At 55.2% G+C, this 19,033-nt stretch overlaps 7 protein-coding genes across 7 annotated transcripts; 2 read left to right on the forward strand and 5 right to left on the reverse strand.

Moving 5' to 3' along the window:
- Nucleotides 1-370: 370 nt before the first annotated feature.
- Nucleotides 371-2,125, reverse strand: B0T26DRAFT_650648 (major facilitator superfamily domain-containing protein; the record flags this gene model as incomplete). Its single annotated transcript, XM_060438199.1, has 1 exon — nucleotides 371-2,125. One exon carries the CDS (start codon nucleotides 2,123-2,125, stop codon nucleotides 371-373), a length of 1,755 nt encoding a protein of 584 aa, XP_060294015.1.
- Nucleotides 2,126-3,638: 1,513 nt separating this feature from the next.
- On the forward strand, nucleotides 3,639-4,143 carry B0T26DRAFT_752893 (uncharacterized protein; the record flags this gene model as incomplete). Its single annotated transcript, XM_060445592.1, has 2 exons — nucleotides 3,639-3,837; nucleotides 3,923-4,143. The coding sequence occupies 2 exons, from the start codon at nucleotides 3,639-3,641 to the stop codon at nucleotides 4,141-4,143; spliced, it is 420 nt and encodes a 139-aa protein (XP_060294016.1).
- Nucleotides 4,144-4,849: 706 nt separating this feature from the next.
- On the reverse strand, nucleotides 4,850-5,838 carry B0T26DRAFT_873044 (uncharacterized protein). Its single transcript, XM_060447979.1, has one exon. It carries the CDS (start codon nucleotides 5,778-5,780, stop codon nucleotides 4,920-4,922), a length of 861 nt encoding a protein of 286 aa, XP_060294017.1. The 5' UTR covers nucleotides 5,781-5,838; the 3' UTR covers nucleotides 4,850-4,919.
- Nucleotides 5,839-6,179: 341 nt separating this feature from the next.
- On the reverse strand, nucleotides 6,180-6,892 carry B0T26DRAFT_677121 (uncharacterized protein; the record flags this gene model as incomplete). The annotated part of the gene is made up of 3 exons (XM_060440060.1): nucleotides 6,180-6,290; nucleotides 6,385-6,454; nucleotides 6,516-6,892. The coding sequence occupies 3 exons, from the start codon at nucleotides 6,890-6,892 to the stop codon at nucleotides 6,180-6,182; spliced, it is 558 nt and encodes a 185-aa protein (XP_060294018.1).
- A 3,166-nt stretch (nucleotides 6,893-10,058) lies between these two features.
- Nucleotides 10,059-12,901, reverse strand: B0T26DRAFT_343808 (uncharacterized protein). Its single transcript, XM_060434502.1, has 3 exons — nucleotides 11,271-12,901; nucleotides 10,858-11,219; nucleotides 10,059-10,795 (listed from the first exon to the last, which is right to left on the reverse strand). Exons 1-3 carry the CDS (start codon nucleotides 12,811-12,813, stop codon nucleotides 10,226-10,228), a joined length of 2,475 nt encoding a protein of 824 aa, XP_060294019.1. The 5' UTR covers nucleotides 12,814-12,901; the 3' UTR covers nucleotides 10,059-10,225.
- A 2,870-nt stretch (nucleotides 12,902-15,771) lies between these two features.
- On the forward strand, nucleotides 15,772-17,197 carry B0T26DRAFT_856915 (uncharacterized protein). The gene has a single exon (XM_060447703.1). It carries the CDS (start codon nucleotides 16,071-16,073, stop codon nucleotides 17,004-17,006), a length of 936 nt encoding a protein of 311 aa, XP_060294020.1. The 5' UTR covers nucleotides 15,772-16,070; the 3' UTR covers nucleotides 17,007-17,197.
- B0T26DRAFT_752898 (uncharacterized protein) lies at nucleotides 17,168-17,922 on the reverse strand (the record flags this gene model as incomplete). The annotated part of the gene is made up of 3 exons (XM_060445593.1): nucleotides 17,168-17,220; nucleotides 17,301-17,780; nucleotides 17,856-17,922. 3 exons carry the CDS (start codon nucleotides 17,920-17,922, stop codon nucleotides 17,168-17,170), a joined length of 600 nt encoding a protein of 199 aa, XP_060294021.1.
- Between the last annotated feature and the right edge of the window lie 1,111 nt (nucleotides 17,923-19,033).

Genomic DNA, 19,033 nt, shown 5'->3' on the forward strand with positions numbered 1-19,033 from the left:
AAGGGGCTGGCTGTCTATAAACCAATCCTGGAACAAGAGAGCAGGTTCTCTGCCTACCTTTTGGAAACAAGGAACGTGGGCGGGAGACAATGAGACGAGGCCCGACAACGCCTTGTTGGGACTCAAGTCTATCATTGAACCACGACAATGGGGTTGTCCCATATCTTTCTCGAACCGAAACAAAGAAGGGACTGTTCCAAAATTAGCAGCTGTCAAAGCACACCAACTAGGATAACACCAAGTCTTGGGTCATCTGTAAGGATGGAACCAGTTCAGAGTTCAAGTTTGGCCCAAGCAAGATCATATCGAAACTCGGTAGCGTATTAGTGATAATCAGCCCACAGGATTTGCCCCTGCTTCTCTGTTAGAATTATTTCCAGCTTCTCGCCCCAAAACTGTAGAATGACAAGACAACCGGTACCGGAACGATCACAACAGCGCAGATCAGAGCAACCACCGTGTTTGCCCACTGGACGCCGAGCTTTTCAAAGACTATTCCAGTCCAGAGCGGAAACGAAGTAGCGACTAGACCGCAGACCGCAACCTCCAACAGCGCCACGTAAGCTTTGCAGCTGCCATAGGCGTCGGCGAGATATGCCGTCTCGGAGACAAAGACCAGCCCAAGCCCAAGCCCAACAAAGACGCTTGCCGCCACCTGGGAAGCCCAGTGCGTGTTGGCTGACCAGCCAAACCACAGAAATGCCGGTGGGAGGATCAGCGCGCCGACTATCCACAGTGCGAGATGGTCCTCGGGCTTCTCGCGCCAGAGCCTCCGCTTGGATCTGGCCACGGTGAAGACGGCGAATACACCGTAACTCGTCGCGAGTCCCAGGGCTACTGCAAGGAGAGGCAAACAGGCTGTTTTGGCCGGCCAGTCGCGGCGCTGGAACGCCAGCGGGAGCCCCTGGACCACCAGGTACAACATCCCGTAAACAAGAGCCGAGCTGACCATGACCACGGAGACGACGGGCTGTTTGCCCAACCAGGCATAGTCGAGTTGCTTCTCCAGTCTTCCAGCTGGCGTCTCGCTCTCGGCGTGCAGACTGTAGATTTCCAACACCAGGCGTAAGCGCCTGGCCTTTCGCTCGAGAAGGACGTTCGACGAAACCTCTGGCACGGCAAAGGCAGCAGCACCGAAGCAGCACGCCCCCATTATGACCGTCGTCCAGCCCACCCATCGCCACGAAGACAAAGAAGAAAATGGGGCGTGAGTGTTGGAATACGAAGCCGTAGCGGTGCCCTGGTGGACAATATAGGCACCAGCAACAGGCGCCACGACAACCCCAAGGGCAGCACAGGCCGCCACGGCGCTCATCGCCACGCGCCGTGCAGCAGCCGATTTCTCAAATAGCTGGCTGCACACAAAGGGCGTGACAACCCAGACGCCCGCAGCGGACGCGCCGGCAAAGAACCGAAACACCAGCAGGCTCTGGATGTCGCGGGCGAGCGCGGCGGGGATCGACCAGACGGCCAGCCCGAAGAAAGCAAACGCGAGCGGGCCGCGCGAGCCATAGCGCCGCAGCAGATCGCGGAACAGCACGGCGCCGCCGGCGGCTCCGGCGATCCACAGCGCGACCGCGCAGCCGGCGGCGGTCGCGCTGGTGCCGAACTCCGCAGCCAGCGCCGGCTGCGCGGGCGAAAACACGCTGCTCGCAAACGCCGCCGCGAACGCCATGCCCTGCGCCGCGCCCGCGACGAGCAGCTTCGTATCGCGCCGCCAGTCGCTCGGCCGCTCGGCGTCTGCCGGCTCGCTCCAGCCGACCAGGAATGACGGGTGGCCTGGGGATACGCGCGTGCGCCAGTAGGCCAGCTCGTGCGCGTCGAGCGCGGCGATGTGGCTCGGCGACCAGAGGTTGTGGGTTGTCGCGGCAGCGGCGGTGGCAGCGGTGCGGTCTCCTGAGCCTCTGCCGCTGCCGTTACCGCTGCGGGAGCCGTAGATGGGATCCCCGTGGGAGGTGGCGTGGGTCGCCGTGCGGAGCGTGTCGGCTTTCTCGTCGCCGCCGTCGACGCTGCCCTTGCTCGTGAAGATGGCGGCTCGTTTCTCGTCGTCGATGCTGTCGTCTGCTGGTGGGGGCGCCAGCGTGCTGCCTTTTGATGATGCTGGGCGGGCCTGTGGAAAGCTCATCATCGAGCCCATCAACGTCGCCTGTACTTCTTCTGGATCTGGCTCTTGCGGGTGGTCTGACGTGGCGAAATCGCCGTCGGCCTTGGAGTTGTTCAGGGTCGTCATATCCGGAGGGTGGGACGCCAGTGGGAGCTGGGGCGTTCTCGACCGTTCTTGGCCGCGCGCCGACTGAGCCATCGCCGCTCGGATTTGTGTGCCTTGACACTTACAAGAGACGAGATATTTGTGTGGCCTCTTGCTGAGAAGCAAACCCGGTGAGATTATTCTTGATTCCTTGGGTTAATTATGTGCTGGCAGTGGCGGGCAGACGGAGAGGGCGAAAAGTCGGACGACCCAGCCGTGGAGCGCGTGTCGGCCGCGGGTTGCCCAGGAAGTGTTTGGCCATTTTAATCTGGATTGGCGACGCCGGTATAGCCCCAGGCGCGAACGCGTCCCAAACGGGAAAAAGTCATCTAGAGAGTAATGTTGGAATCGGCTGCTCCATTGGGAGGGTTCACCCGCAAGCCGATTCGATGGGCCCAGGGGTGTCGACTATGGCTAAACTCGAGCCGCTGCCCGCCCAATTTGTCGGGATTACAGATTGAAACCAGCTATCAACAAAATCTTGGGTAATAACAGGCAAATGGGGCCTTGGGGCTCCAAACTCCCGGCTGGTCCTTGGTCAGCCTTGCACCAGTCGGTTTTCAGCGTTGTCAGCCTTGGTGTTCACCTGGGTCGTGACGAGAAGGGCTGTCGAAATTCTCATAACTAGCTACTATAATCAGAATGAATAATTGTAGGTGTATATTGTAAGCGGGAAAAGGTGATGGGAGAGAGACACACACCTTGGACCGCTTTGGCATAATTGTGGACAATTGTGCGGGAAATATTTGGTTCAAGGCAGCCAGGTTTTCACTGAGGCTCTTGCCAAGTCTGACAGCGGCAAGTTGAATTGTTGAGCTGATGACGCGCTGGTCACAAGAACGCTCCTTCTTTCTTGCAATGGCTAGAACTAGATCCTTGTGAAACCTGGAAGGTGCGGTCTTCAAAGGGTGGGTCCGTTCCGTTTTTTATCCCGACTTTTCCTCCAAGTTCTAATTTAATAATCTGTGACCTGTGCCCTTCTTTCTCGTGCCGAATACACTAAATTCAGCCTATGCTTGAAATAGCCCTACAACTCCTCGGCTCGTCTAGCCTGGCAGCCTAGCAGCCCAGATATTCTCGTTACTGATCTAAGAAGGTGCGGTGCCACAAACGGCAAGCCTCGTGCATTTGAACGCCATTTACAATTCCCCTTTTGGGCGCGTTGGCTGAACCGAAGCTAATGATGGGGCTGCTTGAAGTCCGATGGGTTGTAGATGTCCTTAGCTGGAAGATGACAAGGACTGAGGCATTATTTGTCGAACTGGGCCACTGAGGCTTGCGGAGTGTTTTCTTTCTGCTTACCGTCGAGCTTCTTTGTTTTCCGCTGACCCAGTGAATCAAATTCTGTTTCAGAATCGGTATTCTTTCTTGTTGAATTGTAATCTCACCAATGTCGGCTTTGTTTGCAGCCTTTGTCACCTGGCAACTCCTGGCGCAGCCTGCTTCGGCCGCGGCACCAGGTGCGCTGTCAATTAGGGACCAGGCCGGCTTCATCGAGTCCCGGCATTGCGTGAGCGACGCCTTCATCATCTGGGACCGTGGCGGTCTCTGGAACGGCGCGTTGAAATGCAGCAAAGACGAGTCTGGCAGTTATCTTGACTTGTGTGTCTGCCGGTGCGACCTCAGGCCGGTAGTTGAGGCTTTCGTGTCTAGCTACACAAATCGGCATGCCAGAGCACACCGTCGATATCCAGAGCGCGCAGCTGCTCTACAATGCCTATTGTGCTACTGCCGTGACGGCTCCGTGTGCGGGCTATACTCCTGTACAGGTCGCAGTGACGCTTCCCACGACGGCCCCTGCGACTTTGTCCATCTGGTCCGCAGACAACCACTTCAGCGATGCTCGTTCATGCGTTACCGGCGCCTTTGTCAACTGGGGTAGAGGAGGCCTTTAGAACGGTCCCCTATCGTGCAACAAGAAATTAGACGGGGCTTATCTAAACGATTGCGTCTGCCGGCCTGACCTCCTCGCACTGGGAAGGTCTTTATTTCTTTATTTCTTTATTTCTTTCTTACTTTCTTGCATCTTCCTGCTCGTCTAACTTGATCGACATACGGAGCGGGCTTGATTTGTACAATGGCTACTGCTTAACTGCGGCTGAAGCCGCCATTCCGTCCTCCACACCTAACTCACGGGACTCAACTCCGACCGCGAGTGGTGAGTCTCGCATAACTACCACAACACTCCACGGCAGCCCGACTCTGACATCAAGTGGCGAATCTTCCGCAGGCTCAACCTCGAAAGATAGCACAAGGCCTCCAATCGCAAGTAGGTTTTTTGTTCTAGATGTTGTCAGAGACCACTTCAGAACATCTACTCACGCAAGTCTCACAGCGGGTGCCACAGGCAGTCCTCCTAGTGCGGTAGCTCTACAAACGACGGCGGGTTGAGCTAGTCCGATAAGATTGCTCCGGGCCTCGGGATCGGTATCGGTCTCCCAGGAGCAGCTGCCGGTGTGGTGGCATACTGCTATACTATTCGGCGGCGGCTGAACTGACTAGGAGTTTAGACCTATATTATAAGTAGAACGGGCACAATGGGGTTCGAGCCACGGCCAAAGAAGCGAAAACGCACAGAGATACCTATCAATTAATTACAAGCTGTGGTTTTAGATCATCATGATATCGAGCTCAACCAAGGCGCATTCCGTCGACTCATAATTTCGTCTCATCATAACTTCTCAGGGGAAAAGAGTTCCGGATGCTCCGCCACCCAGCGAGCAACCTTGTTGCACGGCGCGCACCAGATATCCGGATCGGCGCGAATGCGCGCCAGCACCTCGTCCATGAGCGCCAGCTTCTCCTCGCTCGTCTGCAGAAAAGGGTGGAACAAGATGGACATGAAGCTGTTGTCCCGCACCACACCATCGATCTTGGCCAGCAAGAAGGCGCGGAACTCAGCCGGCGGCAACACTGTCTCAGGCGCGCCGTGCGCCCTGCGGATCCCCGCGAACTTGTCCATGTAGTAAAAGGCGTCTACGGCACGCCACTCGAACGGCAGCACAACGACACCGTCGAGGCCTTCCAGCACGCCAAACCGGCCCTTATCGTCGTCAGCCAGCGGCGACGCGTACCGCACGCCGTGCCGCGCCAGCAGCGCGTACGTGCGCCCCGCGTCGGGGACGGTGCCGCCCGGCGGGCGGAACCCCTCGTACGCGTCTATGCCCGCTGCCGCGGCGGCCGCGAAGCTGCGCTCGAAGCTGCCCGCCTCGTCCGCAGCCGACAGGCTGCTCCACGTCTCGTGCTGGTACCCGTGCCACGCCACCTCGTGCCCGCGCCGCCGCAGCTCCGCGACCGCGTCTGGGTATACCGCCAGGCTCCACGCCTCGGCGAAGTACGTCGCGCGCACGCCGTGCTGGCCAAGAAGCTCTAGCATCCGCGGCAGCTGCTCGCGCACCGACGGGTGCGTCCCTACCGGCCCCCGCCACGTCCCCTTGTTCACGTCCTGCGCCTCGCCTAGGTTGTCCATGGTGAAGCTGATGGCCGCCTTGGCGCCGTCGGGCCAGCGCGGTGGCGATAGTTCGCTGGCCATTTGCTTGTTCTTGTGTTGAGGATGTGCACTGCGACTTGTGAAGTGAGTTGAGGCTGTCTGTCGGCTGTCTGGTGAGAGTGGAGTGGAGGACTCGGGAACTACTTAGCCGGAGCTGAGAGGCAATGAAGGGGTGTTGCACCCCGCTTTTGGGGACGCAATATACCTAGGCTTGCTCTAATTCGACGGCACATCATGGAGCCTGTGCACATGGTTGATCGTTGGGTGAAACTGAGCTTGCTAAGGTCCCTGATATGCTGAGTCTAGGAAGTTCTAGGTCGCGAGCAAATGCACAGATGGAGAACAATCCCAAGTATTCTGACCGCAACATTTACAGCACCTGGAGTCCACACCGTCTTCAAGATCCCTTGCGAGCACATGGCCTATATTCGAGGAGGCCGTTCATTTCCAGGTGCCGCTGCCCCAAGCTCCGCCAGCGTTGGCGCCGACATTGAAGGCGTGGAAGGCCGCAAACTGGCTGCCGCCCCTGGAGAAGTTGGCATATAGGTACCCCTGAATTTGGTAGGTAGAGCGCCGCAAATGTCAGTCTCGTCACGCGTGAGCAGTCACAGCTGCGTAGAAAAGGAACAGAATACTCGCTGCGTACCGGCGTAGCCCCAATGTACATGTCGCAATCGCCCTTGACGTCCTCGCTGCTGTTGTAGTACAACGTGCCACTGAGAATGATTAGCGGCGGCCCGCAAAGGCTTCAGCCAGAGACGAGCGAAAACTACATACAACAGCGCGCCGCCAGGGAGACCGGCGACGAGGCCAAACGACTTGCCGTCGAAGCTGCGGCCTAGGCCGTCGGCCTTGACCTGCAGCTGGTTGTAGACCCAGACGTTGAAGAGCGAGCCGGCGGCGCCTGTCTCGTTGGAGAATCCGGCGTCTTTGACGGAAGCCGTCGTGAGGGCTGCCGTCTTGGCCGGGCTAACGATGCTGTCGAGGATCACGGACCCGTTGGGCTGCCCCACGATGAAGTCATAGAAGGACTTGAGCTGGTTTAGGTTGGTCGTCTTGCCGTCGATGCTGCCGTGTTCGGCTTGCAAGTGCTCCACGAAGGACGAGAACTGCTCTGACTGCTCCGCGGAGACGGCGACGTCTGCAACGGCCATGGTAAGAGGTGTGTGTGTGTGTGTGTGTGTGTGTGTGTGTGTGTGTGTGTGTGTGTATGTGTGTTTGATCTCGAGATTAAAGGAGTGAGGCAATAGAGGGTGATCCAGATGAGCAAAAGCTCTCGGCGGGCGCCAGCCTTTATAGATAATCAACCATCTAGTCGGGTTTGATCCCTGTAGACAGCATAACAATACCATGACATCTCCCTCCAGCCATATTCCCTTTCGGCCATGCCTCCGTCCCCATATTGAGCTGAAACCGCAATAGCAGCTTCTAGAACCTTGCGCCTACGATGTCGCGTACATAAAATAACTAGACTATATCCAATAGCCCGCCGCCGTGTATTGATTTCGTCTCTCGGGGGGGAAAGGAGGCTATCGCAATATGAGCTGAGGCGGGGCGGTCGGGTAACACGGAGGTGCTCTGGCTGGTCGAGAACATCGGCCCTGCAGCGGGCGACATATATTGTCGACTAGCGCGGCATAAGCGCCAGTGGGGATTGCCCGGCTCGAACTAGATGCGGCGAGGGCTGGCTGAAAAGACGGGCGCCGTGCAGGACGCTGCTGCAGGCTAGCTCTAAAGTGGGACTTGGGTCGTGAGGGGAGGAGCTCGAGATCGAGATCGAATACATATTTATTGTTTTTCTTGTGTGCCGGGAGTCGGTCCTGCTGGACTTCTCGTGAGTAAATACGACAAAAGTGCATGGTTTCTCCTACTACGGGATTACCTCGAGCTTCATAGGAGGTTGAGAGCTTACCTTGCTAAGCCCGACAGAAATGTTGGCCTAGTTAGGAGCGTAGCAGGGGGCGAGGAGAAATCCACCCTTGGTTGCCGATGATAGCGCCTCAATTTCCAGGTGATGGACCTTGGGAAGAAATCAAAGGTACATATCGACTTGCTTTGGGAGAAGCGTTGGACCACTTAGCTCTTGGGCTTGATAGAAAAGCCCGTGGCGCTTCGAGCGTCAATGGCAGGAGGTGCCGGTTTGAAAGGCTGATGCGGCTCTGGTAGTTTGTTATTCTCTGGCTTCGTAGGTTGCGTACGATATGTTCGTGCACTGCACGTACTCATCCATAGATGCTTAAAGCTTTCCCTCGAAAGCTGCAGGCACTGGCCTCGGGATTACAGAATAAACAGGCGACCAGGGCGGCTCTTCCGTCCGCTAGGTTGGCCTGCTGCCTGCCCTATCTGTCCAAGGTCGGGTACCTATATCATCTGAAGGGGTGCCGTCACTGGGCTTAGGGCATATAGGCTTCTATTCCGCAACACCTTTCAACCTTCGGGGCCGCGAGGGGTAGAGACCCTACTTACCTGGTCCCCTACTCGTAGTCAAGCGGCGAGCCTCATCCCCAGGGGTAACGACCCGCTTGGCGCCCCTCGCCTTTTGCCAGGTCCATGGTTCGAGTCTTGGCTTTGTTGCCTTGTTTCTTTTTTGCTTGTCTCGATTGATTGTTTACTTTCTACGGGATTTTCTTTCTTTAATTCCCAACCCCTAGCATACCCCATCTTCTCCAACATCCCTTGCCTTTTATCCCAAGACCTTACGGCAGACGCGGATCCGACTCCGCCGCTGGATACGGCCCACCACGTGCAGTTCGTTGCCAAGGCAGTGGATCGTGATAGCAAATTGGTACCTGATACTCGTCACGTAGCCTTCCTCGCCTGCGAGCCTCTTCTGCGCGGTCTCAGATTACGGGCGTAATGGGTTGCCAATAGAGGAACCGGCCACGACGACACGTGTGCTGCAGGGAGGATCGGCTATTCCAGGTACTCGCCGTTGTGTGGTCTCGATGTCTGGAACCGAGTCATGGCGGCAGCTACTAAATGCCGGACGAGGTAGTATCGGGTCACCACCTCTCCGCGGTGCAGCCTTTACTAGGCTCCATCTCTCCACTCGCAACGGGTCTCGGGATGCGAGGGTTACATCCCATGTGCAGCCGCGCCCTGGTTACTCCATTATTGGAAAAAATAGACGACCTAAATCTCGCGCCTGCTCGTTGTATTTTGAGGGTTGTTTTCTGTCCAGCTTCCTATTTCAAAGCGCCTGCGTACCTAATCTTTGACGACATTCCGCTCGCACCTCTGTCAAAATGGTCTTGTTGCGGCTTGCCTGCCTGGCTGCCCTTGCTGCCAATCTCGTTGCATCTTACTCGCCAAGAATTTCCAGCATAATCAAGCAGGCAAAGAGAGGTAAAAATTTCAATGTTCTACTCCTATCTCCACTGCACGAGCGACGAGGCTGACAGAAGCTGACATTGAAAATGTTGACACCCTCCAGACGGCATCACTTGGCGTCTCTCCCGTTCGCATCCGCAGCTTTCGTCTTTATTGATACCATCCCCAAGTACAACTATTCAAACCTCGACTTTTCGCACGCGTCGCGAGTAGATACCCATGGTTCGCAACATTTCTCCCTCGGCCGTTTCCTACTGAATGGCGCTGACAGTTTCTGCCTTCCTGATTAGTTCACGTCGTCTCCGATTCCTACCTCGGGCTCGTCCCAACGAGGGGCTGTATCTCAGGAACGCGGCGCTGGCGCCCTTCGTCACGGTCCTCAACGCCACGGCCGGCGGGCCTCACGTGTGTATGGTCCACCCCAGCGAGCCGCTGATGCGCGTCAACGGCAATCTCGTCGTTGCCAATCCGATCTATAGATTGGCTCTTCTTGATAATAAAGACGCGGTCTTTAACGCCGAAGTTAGATTCTCGGTAATAGTAGTTAGCCTAGTCTATTTATGCGATATATAGATTAAAGCTGTTCACGGAAAAGTAGCCAGTACCCGGCGGAAGCACGAAGCACAAGTCCAACACGAAAGGTTCTCGGATCCGGCTAAAACTAGCGCATCACATGCCGGCCGCTCCGCTCCACACACCCGAAACTTGAATGGCCCGGAGCCGTCAAGGTTCGGCACAAACATGGATTTGCCGATAACACGTACACCAAGAAGACTCACTGCTTCCGCATATAAATAGCGTGACTTATTCCACATAGATAGCATATGCCGCAGTCTGGGCTGCTGTTTGGCAGGCGCGTGGCCTCAAATTTCAGCAGCCAGGGCCGCCTCAATAAGTATCTACATGTCGGGCGGGGCACATGTCCTCTCGGTGTTAATAGTACCCGCACAGTACTAAACCCCTGGCACACACGTAAGCGCTGCCCACCAATCCTCAGCAGGTTGGCGGGAAGCCGAACTTACGGCGGTTCACACTTGCGGCGATGACCGTCAGCCCCCACGTGAGTAGCCACTCGTCAACATGTAACCCAGCGAATGATCCCTGCCCCTCGGAGAGATCACGCCACGACAATAGTTGAACTTGTGCGGCATCTGTGCTCAGCTTGCGAGTCTAACACCGGTCAGATCCAACTGCGTTTCAATATCTCGAAAGACAGCGGCCAAGGAAATGACGCAAGACACATCTGGAATGGTGTTCCACCCTGAGAAATACAATCCTGTTGCCTGGCCCTCCCTGTCGAACACCAATGACCCAGAGTCTCCCTTAGCGCCAAAGGGAACGTCAGATGGAACGCCCAGAAAACACCAGTACAGACACCACGGGTAGTCCGAGTAAGAGTGTTGCCACGGGCCGGATGGATCCGTGGCGGTGCCGGGCGCCTGTCGGCCGGGATGTCGCAGCGAGCCCTTGTTGAACACCATGGACCGGCACGGGTTGTACTGGCCGGCCGTCCAGCCCGTGGTGCGGCCGACCTTGAAAAAGACCTCGTTGTGTTTTGGCGGATCGCTACGCAGCTGCGAGATCTGCCCTGGAATGGTGCCGGGAAGCAGGCTCGCGGACGGCCCAGGACGGCCGAGCCGGAGTCGTATTGGCGGAAAGCCCATCGCCTTCTCTATTGCGTTTATGACAGTGCCGTTATTGTTTCCTGAGAACTGGATAGGTGGGAGCTAATGAAAGTTTCGTCAGCCACGATAACTACAAAGACGGGCACTTTGGGGGAGGGACGGACCTTGTTCAGATCGCTCGGTTGCAGCTTCAAGTCCTCCAATACGACGGCCCAATCCATAGGCATTTCGGTCGGTGTGTCTAGCCGGGAACCACCGGTGCCGAAGACATCGCCAACCTTGCGCTTTGCCGAGAGAAAATCCTGCAGGGTTCTGTCGGCCTTGTCTCTCGCTTCTTCTAGCTCGCGGATAGAGCTTTCGTCGCCGCTGCCTTGCAACGCGATAACGTCCGCGTCAGCAAGAGCCAATCGCTCTCGCATATACTGTTCCGTGGCGTCGGCGTCAGCGTCCGACGGTGCAAGCATTGCATATCGATGAGCCGAGGCTTTCGTCATCTTGTACGCCCGATCGGCGAAGAGATTTGTTTCTACTTCATGTGAGTAGGGCGAAAACGCCAGGAGACATGGTCGATGCCTACCAAGGTAATTTCTCTCTGATGTGAAACAGACGTGGTCGCACGTGAGGGCCATGATAACTTCGTCATGGAATGGCGGCTTTTGTCGCGCCACGACGTGTCCTCCGAATGATCCGCTGGAACCCCAGGCATTGCTCCACGGCGGTCCGATGGACGCACCAAGGTAGAGATTCCTGTCAAACGGGCCGTCGAGCACATGCGGATCGCCATGGCCTCCAGCCCTCTCACCAGCGTTGTGAGGTTCCATCATCTCGGCAATCTCGACTTCGACGTCGGGCAGTCCACGCGATCGGCACATGTCCTGAATCTGTGTTGCGATGGATTTTCCCTCGCCAACTGAGACCGTGTTTGGCTCGGCAAGGACTAGTATCGTGACGGGATTGTCCGCCGCAGCCATTCCAAGTCCAATTCGAAGGCAATCCACAGACAAGAAGTGGTCCCCCACGTTCAAGTTTCTGATGGCTGGAAGAATATCCGACTCCCAGATGGGCACAATAGAGTGGCTGCCTTCGATGGTGAGCAACCGTTTTTTCAAGACAAAGCCGGAATCTGTGGGGTCTCGGGGCGGCTGGCTCTGGGGGACTCCGTTTGCTGCAGTGCTCGAGATCAGCTTCAGAGCCGCTTTGAGACCGTAGTAATAAGTCTCTGCGTTGAATGGCGCTGCATCGTTGGACGCCATTATTCGCGTAGCTGTAGCAAGTGGTTCTTCAGGCTCATTATCGAATATGCTCTCTCCTTCACCTGACCAGTCTGTTGACGTGGTCGAGGTGCTGAATCGATGGACGTGGTTCCACGGGATCAACTCTGTTTCTTCTTGTACGTTGGTTTCTTCGAAGGCTGAAACACTGTCGACGTGCAGAGACTTTGCCGATGGGTAACCACTTTCCCAGATGGCAACAGCAGCGTGCTGCTCGTCAGCTTGCGCCCCGGGGACTTCAATGACTCCATGCGGGGCAGTACTGGGCTCGGTTGTGGATATGGGTGGCGCTAGGAAATCTCCACTTTTCAGGTTTGTGGGCTTGAATTTGAGAAGTCGAATAGCGAAAACGAATTCAGAGCTGGAGCTGAACGCTTGATGAGTGACGCCACGAAAGTCGGGCCAAGTCTTCTTCGACGAGAGAGAAGCGCCTCGCGCAATCTTGACCCCAACAACCATGTATATCGTAGAAGAGGGCCATTTTAGTACATATTGCCTTACCTCGGCGGATTTGAGCGTCGCCTTCAAGTCGGCATTTGAAGGATAAAATTCTTGGGTGACTAGGCTGTCGCACCGAAGGATCGCAGAATCTTCAGTGTTAACTGATGGTGATAGATAACTAACGAATTTCGAAAATATGCTCGAAGCCCTTTTCGCGGAATTGAGATCCCACGTGAAGTTTGTCGCCTGGGATTCGTGCAACCTCGTAGCCGGTAGGTCCAAACCGTTCGACAAGGTTTGTAATCCAGGATAGATGACCACGGTACCGAGGCGGAAACGCCCGCCTGGGGTGGTCGTGTAGTTGGGCAATAGAATCCATGTCTTCTTGTAATCCATGGTCTGGGCCATATCGGGGGATGTCAAGCTTTACTGGCCGGCTGTCCAAGGAAGAGCCAAGAGATGTGTGGAAGGGGAATATGGAAATGCTGTTGTGAGGATCTGCGCTCGACTAAGGTGGGAATCGTCCAATATCACAATAAAAGCGGGGTATCAGCGCCAACGTCTTCATGCCTTGAATTGAAGGCATCAAATCTAGCCCACTATATCCGACACCTTAAAATAGTGGTCTGGGCGCAGAATTTGATTGGCTAGCCTCGATAGATCCAGCGTCCAGCGGGGAACATGGGAGCAATCAGAAACGGCAGTCTGAAAGGCAAGACGGCAATCTCAACAATGCAATAAAACGGTGCAACCCAAATACAAGCAAATATAGCCAAATAAAATAGGACCAAAATCCCGCTCAAATAGAGCAAATAAAAAAGCTTCATATTTGATTTGCTTTGTTTCTATTTGCCAAAAGTGGAGCATTTTTGGGGCCAATTTTTCCCAGATTGAGGGCATCGCCGGCAAGTTCCGCCGCCATGAAAATCTGGATTTTCAGGGCCAAAAGATTGCATTTTCCCTATGACTACTACGTTGAGCCCGCTGCCGACCGCTCAGAGCTTCAAGAATACCTTCAGGAAGTCGTCAAACCTGTTGATGCCATACTGGCTCGGTGGGTTAACAGGAAAGACGACTTTCCACGCCTTGCGCGCATGGCTTTGGACATCCTCTCGATCCCGGCGATGTCAGCCGGCTGCGCGAGGCTATTCAGTGTGGCCAAATTGGTAATTGGGCTTCAAAGACAACTTCAAAGCGATACCATCAACAAGCTGCTCTGCCTGTTGGATTGGCTGCGGAATTCGGTCTTTTGGAGCATGGCCTTGGGCATCACTGGCTTCCGGCGTCCCGGCACGAAGATTTTTGGTCTTCCGATCTTTACCCGGGCCGGATTAATATTCTTCAGTACCGGGTCAAATCAAATCAATTACACATATTAACTCAAATTGGCATTTTTTGGCTTCAAGCATAGCCTTGTATGGACCAAATAAAGCAAATATAGACCCTGTATTTGATTTGTTTGCATTGTTGAGAGCGCTGCTTAGACAAGATTTGGGGTGCTAGGTCTCCATCATTAGTGGGAAGGGCCACGGCACATGCATTCCAAAAGAAATCGCATCTCATGTCAACCGCAAACCACGCCTCGACTATTGAAGACACAAATTTGAACACTTACCTCTTCCTCTCAATCTGTCCAGTCTCTCTAGTTGAGAACTGGGCCGTTAGAACCCACACCAATGCACCGCCACAAACAGGCTCGAAAACCGAAGCCCATGCCTACTCGGGGTGCTTAGGCACTAAGCCTTGGTTTCCAGGAGTATAGGCCTTTGCTTGAGGGTAGTAGTATGACTTGGAAAACCCATTACACCCGTTCACGCAATGTGGCGGCGTATAAGGGTCTTGGTATGCAACGTCAAACAGGGTGCCATCCTCGGCATCGTACAAGACGCGGACCGGACCAGGGTTGCCTGACCTAGTGACCCAAAAGCGGCCTGGGAGGAGGGGAAAGGCTTGAATTGAACGCCAGGCTTGCAAGCGCAATTTCTCGTAGTTTTTGAAGAGTTTTGGATACTTCGGCTTTGGCGGTTGTATTTTTCGTGCAAGTTGAACTTGTTTTCTCACGTGTGCAGCGCCGACCGATGCGAGTTCTTTCTGAGAATCAACCAGGTTATGGCTAAGATACTGAAACTCGCCTCAATCTCGGTTAGCTATGTGAGGTAGGTAACAAGAATAGGGAGGAGGGTAGGCCGGTGGGCATCACGAACGTGAGATTCGGCGCTTGATACACGGCGAAGGGGGCGGAACACGGGTCGCGAGACAATACAGTCATCGCCCCACTTGACTTCTAGGTCAGTAGTCTCTCTAGCAACAATGTTCCACAGAGACTTTAGAGGTAGAGAGGCCTCCGTGTGTAGAACGTTGACCGCCTGGTCATCTCGAATTGGAAGAAATATAAGGGTAGCAGACTGTTCGGTGATTGGTACGGGATTGGTCACGGCTGTTGGTTTTGTTGTTTTTCAAGGATCCAGGACGAGCATTAAGGGGTAGTAAACACGATGAACTGGCTATCCCCTGCACAGTGACCTTGAGCCAGCATGCTAGCTACCTGTGTATGTACATATAGTTTAGCATTTCTGATAGAAAGGAAAGACTCAACGATGGACAGCGATACGGGAGAAGGGGGCCGTTCAAGGCACCAGCTAACAAGCTGGTGTCAATCGGTAAGGCCGCCCATGTCTCAGCAACAAACGATCTCCAGTCATCAGTGTCACTCCATAGAGAATTGGATAACTGGTGGCCCAGGTGAAGTTAAGCTGAGACGATAGGATACATATGACGGCCCAATACTATTGAGAAACCAGGCCGCTTCCAAGGCCTTATTGGGATGAGATGTTGATATCGGCCATATTGAGTGGATAAAATCGGACCGCATTGAGTGGATAAAAATCGGACCGGTCATTTATTGAGGCAGACCATAAAGTCAATTCCAAACGAGGCTTGTGACGCTGATATCCATGGAACTCAGAAAGATACACTCATCCTTTTGAAAGGACGTTTGGGTCTGGGCCTGAAAGTAGAGCAAAGACAGGCGATTACTCGCCTTATTGTGTTCTGAAACTCGACTGATATCTGACAAGTGACAGGCCAACTTCGGCAGAGCCGAAACATTGGTTGCAACTTGTAAGTGTTTTATCCAGATGCAAAAAAGAAAAAAGAATTAAGTAGGCGGTGAGGTTTAAAATTGTACCTAATTGGAAGCTGCGACATAGGCCAACAAATCGGGTCACGGGCAGTGTTAAAAAGATAGGTTGCGGCAGAGAGTTTAATTTTTGATCTAATTTGTTTTTAGCGCTTTGTTGTTCGCGAAAAACGATAGGGAGGGCGGCCAAGACCACACTAATTCGAGAACAGTCACAAACACCAAAACAATGCTGAGCTCGAAACGGGATTGTGCAGCTCCCAGACCAAAGGCAACTCTAATTCCGCTTTGCTAGTTCCCGCTTCGCTCCTTTTCGTCCATTGCAGTCGCGTCATGACCTCATCCAAGCCAATCCGCTTAGTCATCGCCCAACCGCGCTCCATTCCAGACTCGAACCCAAAAACGGCAATTTCAACCTCGTCCGGTCACCCGCGGTTTGCAGCCCAGATCCCGCCTCAAACCACCAACCCGTCTCAAACACCACTCACTCTCACACCCACACAAAGCCCCGCCCTTCCAATCTCAAATGGAAGAGCTAGACCTCCTGATCCTGGGCGCGGGCTGGACAGCGACGTTCCTGATCCCACTGCTGCGGGCACGCAACATCCAATTCGCGGCAACGACCAGCGACGGCCGCGCCGTAGCAGGCAGCCCGACGATTGCGTTCCGCTTCGACGCGGCGGCGCCCGACCAGAGCGCCATCGCGGCCCTGCCGCGCGCGCGCTACGTGCTCGTGACGTTCCCGCTCGTCGGCGCCGGGCCCAGCCGGCTGCTCGTCGACTCGTACGAGGCCACGCACCGGCGGCACCACCACCCTCACTCTGGCACAAGCAAGTTCCGCTTCATCCAGCTCGGAAGCACGGGCGTGTGGCAGCAAGCGGGCGGCAGCGGGCAGGCAGCGACAGCCAGCGCCCCAGACGGCCCCTGGCTGACGCGGCGCTCGCCGTACGACGCCGGCGACAAGCGCGCCGTGGCCGAGGACGAGCTGCTGGCTCTGGGCGGGTGTGTGCTGGAGCTGGCGGGCCTGTGGGGCGGCGCGCGCGACCCGCGGCACTGGGTCGGGCGCGTCGTCGCCACCAAGGACGCCGTGCGCGGCAAGACGAGCCTGCATCTGATTCACGGTGTCGATGTGGCGCGCGCCATTGCTGCTGTCATGGCTGGTGGTGATGATGCGTGGGCTAGCGCTGCTGCCGGCCAGCGCTGGATGCTCACCGATGGCTTTGTCTATGACTGGTGGGCGCTGCTGGCGGGTTGGGCGGATGTTGCTGTGGCTGTGCCGGCTGGGGAGGGCGAGGGAGAGGACGACAAGCAGCCGACGGAGCAGGCCCGCTGGGTGTATGAGTTGATGGTTGAAGAGGGCGTGCGCGCGCTGCCGAGGTCCATGGAGCGCCTGGGTCGCTGCTACGACTCTCGCGAGTTCTGGGCCACGTTTGGACTGGCGCCACTCAAAGCCCGCGTGTGATGTGGCTTGGGCATTGGCTGTTCGAATGGGCTGTTGGTTCGCGGGGGTGGGAAATCACTTGGTAGTATTGTGCCGGTTATTACAAAAGAGACATCTCACATCTTCATAGCGGAAGTTGAAGCACGATTAAGAATCAAAACAAATTTTCTCAACTGTTATAGTTATTTCATTTCAAATACCGAACAAACAACAAAGTCGCACATGCCGGCGATGTCTACCAGCACATTCTACTTTGTCAGCAGGCCAGCCAGCATCGTGCGATCACGCGAGGAGACAAAAGGGGATTTCGCTTACCGGCAAGGCCAGAGCCATCCGTACCGAGTTCCCTCCTAGAAATCCAGCGGTCTCCGTACATGTCCTCGTACGTGGCCGTGTCGTCGTCGGCATCGTAGCCGATCTGGCGCAGGCCGTTGGGCCAGTCCCTACGCCCACGGGAACTGTTGTCAATGAAGATGCGTCTGCGCATGCGGGGCTGAGGGTTGTCCTCCTCCTCCTCCTCGTCGGGCTCCTCGGGCTCCTCGGGCTTCTCCTCTGGGATCGCCGGCATCGAGCGTGCATGGCTGTCGGGAGAGGAAGCACGCGACACGACCTTCTTGACCTCCTTCTTGACCTCCTTCTTGACCTTGTTCAGCAGCCGCCGAGCGGGGCTGGGCCTGGGCGAGTCGGTTTCCGGGTTGGGGCCCATCTCGGCCAACCGCTTGAGAATGTCGTCGAAAGTGTCCCCGCGGGTTGGGTACTCCTCGTTAGCATCATCGGTGGAGGCGAAGTGCTCGTCTGTCTGCACACGTTGAGAAGACGCAGCAGATTTGTTAGAGTCATGGCATGAGTGGCTCGCGAGAGCACGGTTACCGAGAGACCGCGTCGTGAACTTGGCGTCGTCGCCCGGCGTCCACTCTGGCTCGTTGTCGAAGACCATTGGGGTGGGCTGGCGAAGGTGTGCCGGCTGGCGAAGGGGTCGAGTAATGCACTTGGCGTCGTCGCCTGGTGTATACTCTTGATTGTGTGCGATTGCCCGCTGTGAAGTTTGTCAGGGTGATGATGATGGGTCAGAGTGATGATGATGGGACAATTGGCCCAGGCTAGGAGAAAGCTTGAAGTCTTTTATGGCTCCAATCTAAGGCCCTCCTTAAGACTTGGATATGAAGCCATTTGGAGATGGGCTCTGATGTTGTATTAAACCAGAGAGGCTGCGTTGTGAACATGAACTAAATATTACTTACACTAATTTAACACAGGCAAAGAAATAGGTCTATTTGTATCGAGTTCTGGAACTATCTTACACAATCTCGTTCCGGGCTAAAGACAGATACATGTCCTGGATATTAAACTAATAAATATATTCAGACACCAGACCGGCTGCTCCATACCGTCTGGGCTGTTGTTCCAAGAGGAACAAAGGCGGATAGTATGACTCCGAGAACGGAGTACGAGTGGTGCCTATTCCTTTGTAGGCCATTAGGTACCTGAGTGATCAATTATTCATCTGTTATCATAGATTAATCTCCTTTGTTGATCAGGTGCCGTCCTGTTTGGACACGCTTCCGTTGTTCCACCCATAGCCTCCACCCAAAATCACAGGGCCTGTACTATTCGAGCGACTGCCGGATTAGTGACACGAAGTCTGCAACAGCGCCTCGGCATTAGCAGGAAAGATGGCCTTTATCGCCGCAAGTATAAACCGCTATAAGCTCGGTTTCCCGCCAACCTAAGGGTTGGAGGTGTATAGCGCTTGCCTATATGCGAGGGGTTTAGTACTATGCGGGTACTATCAATACCGAGAGGATATGTGCCCCGCCCGATATGTACTTGTTGATGCGGCCTAGACTGCTGAAACTTGAGGCTACGTGCCCGCTAAAAACAGCAGTCCAGACCCCGGCATATATTGTCTGTGTGAAAAGTAACCCGAATAGATATACGGAATACGGAAATTGGGGGTTTGGTGAACAGTATGTGCAGTCTCGCTACACGAGAAATGCTCGTAGCCAAGAATTTATCGTCCAAGTAGCTTAGACCTAGTAGTCCCGGTC

The sequence above is a fragment of the Lasiosphaeria miniovina genome (assembly GCF_030549165.1).
Source record: "Lasiosphaeria miniovina strain SMH2392-1A chromosome Unknown B0T26scaffold_5, whole genome shotgun sequence".
Taxonomy (NCBI): domain Eukaryota; kingdom Fungi; phylum Ascomycota; class Sordariomycetes; order Sordariales; family Lasiosphaeriaceae; genus Lasiosphaeria; species Lasiosphaeria miniovina.

Coding starts and splice junctions, on each gene's coding strand:
- B0T26DRAFT_856915 (XM_060447703.1), top strand. CDS start 16,071: ATGGAAGAGCTAGACCTCCTGATCCTGGGCGCGGGCTGGACAGCGACG.
- B0T26DRAFT_343808 (XM_060434502.1), bottom strand. CDS start 12,813: ATGGCCCAGACCATGGATTACAAGAAGACATGGATTCTATTGCCCAAC. Junction 11,220..11,270: donor ATCAGAGAGAAATTACCTTG/GTAGGCATCGAC, acceptor CACATGAAGTAG/AAACAAATCTCTTCGCCGAT. Junction 10,796..10,857: donor AACCGAGCGATCTGAACAAG/GTCCGTCCCTCC, acceptor AACTTTCATTAG/CTCCCACCTATCCAGTTCTC.
- B0T26DRAFT_873044 (XM_060447979.1), bottom strand. CDS start 5,780: ATGGCCAGCGAACTATCGCCACCGCGCTGGCCCGACGGCGCCAAGGCG.